Below are 1,139 nucleotides of genomic sequence, written 5' to 3'. Positions count from 1 at the left end.
TTGCTGGCCCGTGGTGCCGGGGGGTCTGCAGCCTTGGGTTTGACGGTGCCCATTCCGTGGCGGCGCCAGGACCTGTGTCCACACGTGGGCCGCTCTGGCTCCAGTGGGCCATGTGCTGCTGACCTTGTGCGAGGCTGCCCGTCCGCGGGGGCCTCCTCAGCTGCGGGACCCCAGGGAGCACGCTGAGACTCATCTCATGGCAGCCCTTCCCCTGGGCCTTCTGGTTGATCCCATCACCCTCCCCTGAGCTGCGAGGAAACTATGAGGGACCAGGGACGCGCTCTGCACGTGGGTGACCCTGACCCGATGCTCTGAGTGCCCCCTGACGCTCTCTCTGCTCTGTTTGCAGGATGATGATGGGCCGATTTGGTAAGTGGCCTGGTGGGGGAGGGGCGGGTGCCTGAGCTGTCCTGTCCCAGGGAACTCCCGGGTTCACTTGGTCACAAAGGGGAGTGGGACGCGGGGGCCGGCCTGCTGCTCATGGTTCCAGAGCCCTCGAGAACATGCGGAGCCCCCACCCCTGTGCTCCGGGCTCCGGGTTCGTTTCTCAGTCATGAAGAGCTGGGTGGCGGGGGCAGACGAAGGCAGAGTCTGGGGTGTGGCTGTGCCCTCGCTGTCCAGGCTGGAGCTGGACGGGGGAGGGCACTGGGCAGAGCGGTGCCCCACCCTCACCCCTCATCCCCGGCGACAGCCTGCCTCTGTGATGAGCTTCCGTGCAGGCATTCCCCGGACCCTCGGGTGACAGGCTTCCTTCACGTTGGCCGCCATAACCCTGATCCCGTTGGTGCCCTTGGCCCGCCCTAGCCCCTGGGTCCTCGTCTCTGAGTCGGGGCAGCGGGCACAGGCTGGGGGAAAGCAGCGAGTGGCAGGCCCGCGGCTCAGCCCTTCCTGAGCTCAGAGGCCCGTCTCAAAGGGGGTGGTCGCTGTCTCTGGCTGCGCCCCGTTACAGCCCAGGACCCCATCTTCATCTCTTGGGGCCCGTTTAAGGCCTCAGGGGAGGGAAGGCCTGTCCTCAGCCTTGGCCTGGGTCTCCCTCTTTTGGGGATATCCCCACACAGAGGCCCCCAGATTCTGTTCTCCAGGCAGTGGGACAGGTCTTAGCCAAACGGCAGCTCCCCCCCCGCCCGTGGGCCCCCCAC

The 1,139-nt window shown here is 66.8% G+C and overlaps 1 protein-coding gene across 2 annotated transcripts in view; it reads left to right on the top strand.

Moving 5' to 3' along the window:
• PARVB (parvin beta) overlaps positions 1 to 1,139 on the top strand; it is an 85,351-nt gene that overhangs the window by 64,564 nt on the left and 19,648 nt on the right. The window contains exon 8 of one of the 2 annotated variants that reach the window (XM_006150663.3): positions 350 to 369. The exons of the other annotated variant lie outside the window; for it this stretch is intronic. Within the exon in view, the coding sequence (XP_006150725.2) occupies positions 350 to 369 (20 nt within the window). The remainder of the gene's footprint in view (positions 1 to 349; positions 370 to 1,139) is intronic. 2 annotated transcript variants of the gene reach the window in all.

Source organism: Tupaia chinensis, unplaced genomic scaffold (assembly GCF_000334495.1).
Source record: "Tupaia chinensis unplaced genomic scaffold, TupChi_1.0 Scaffold000294_1, whole genome shotgun sequence".
NCBI classification, from domain to species: domain Eukaryota; kingdom Metazoa; phylum Chordata; class Mammalia; order Scandentia; family Tupaiidae; genus Tupaia; species Tupaia belangeri.
Note: the sequence above shows the minus strand (reverse complement) of the source record. Positions and strands in the feature narration are given on the sequence as shown.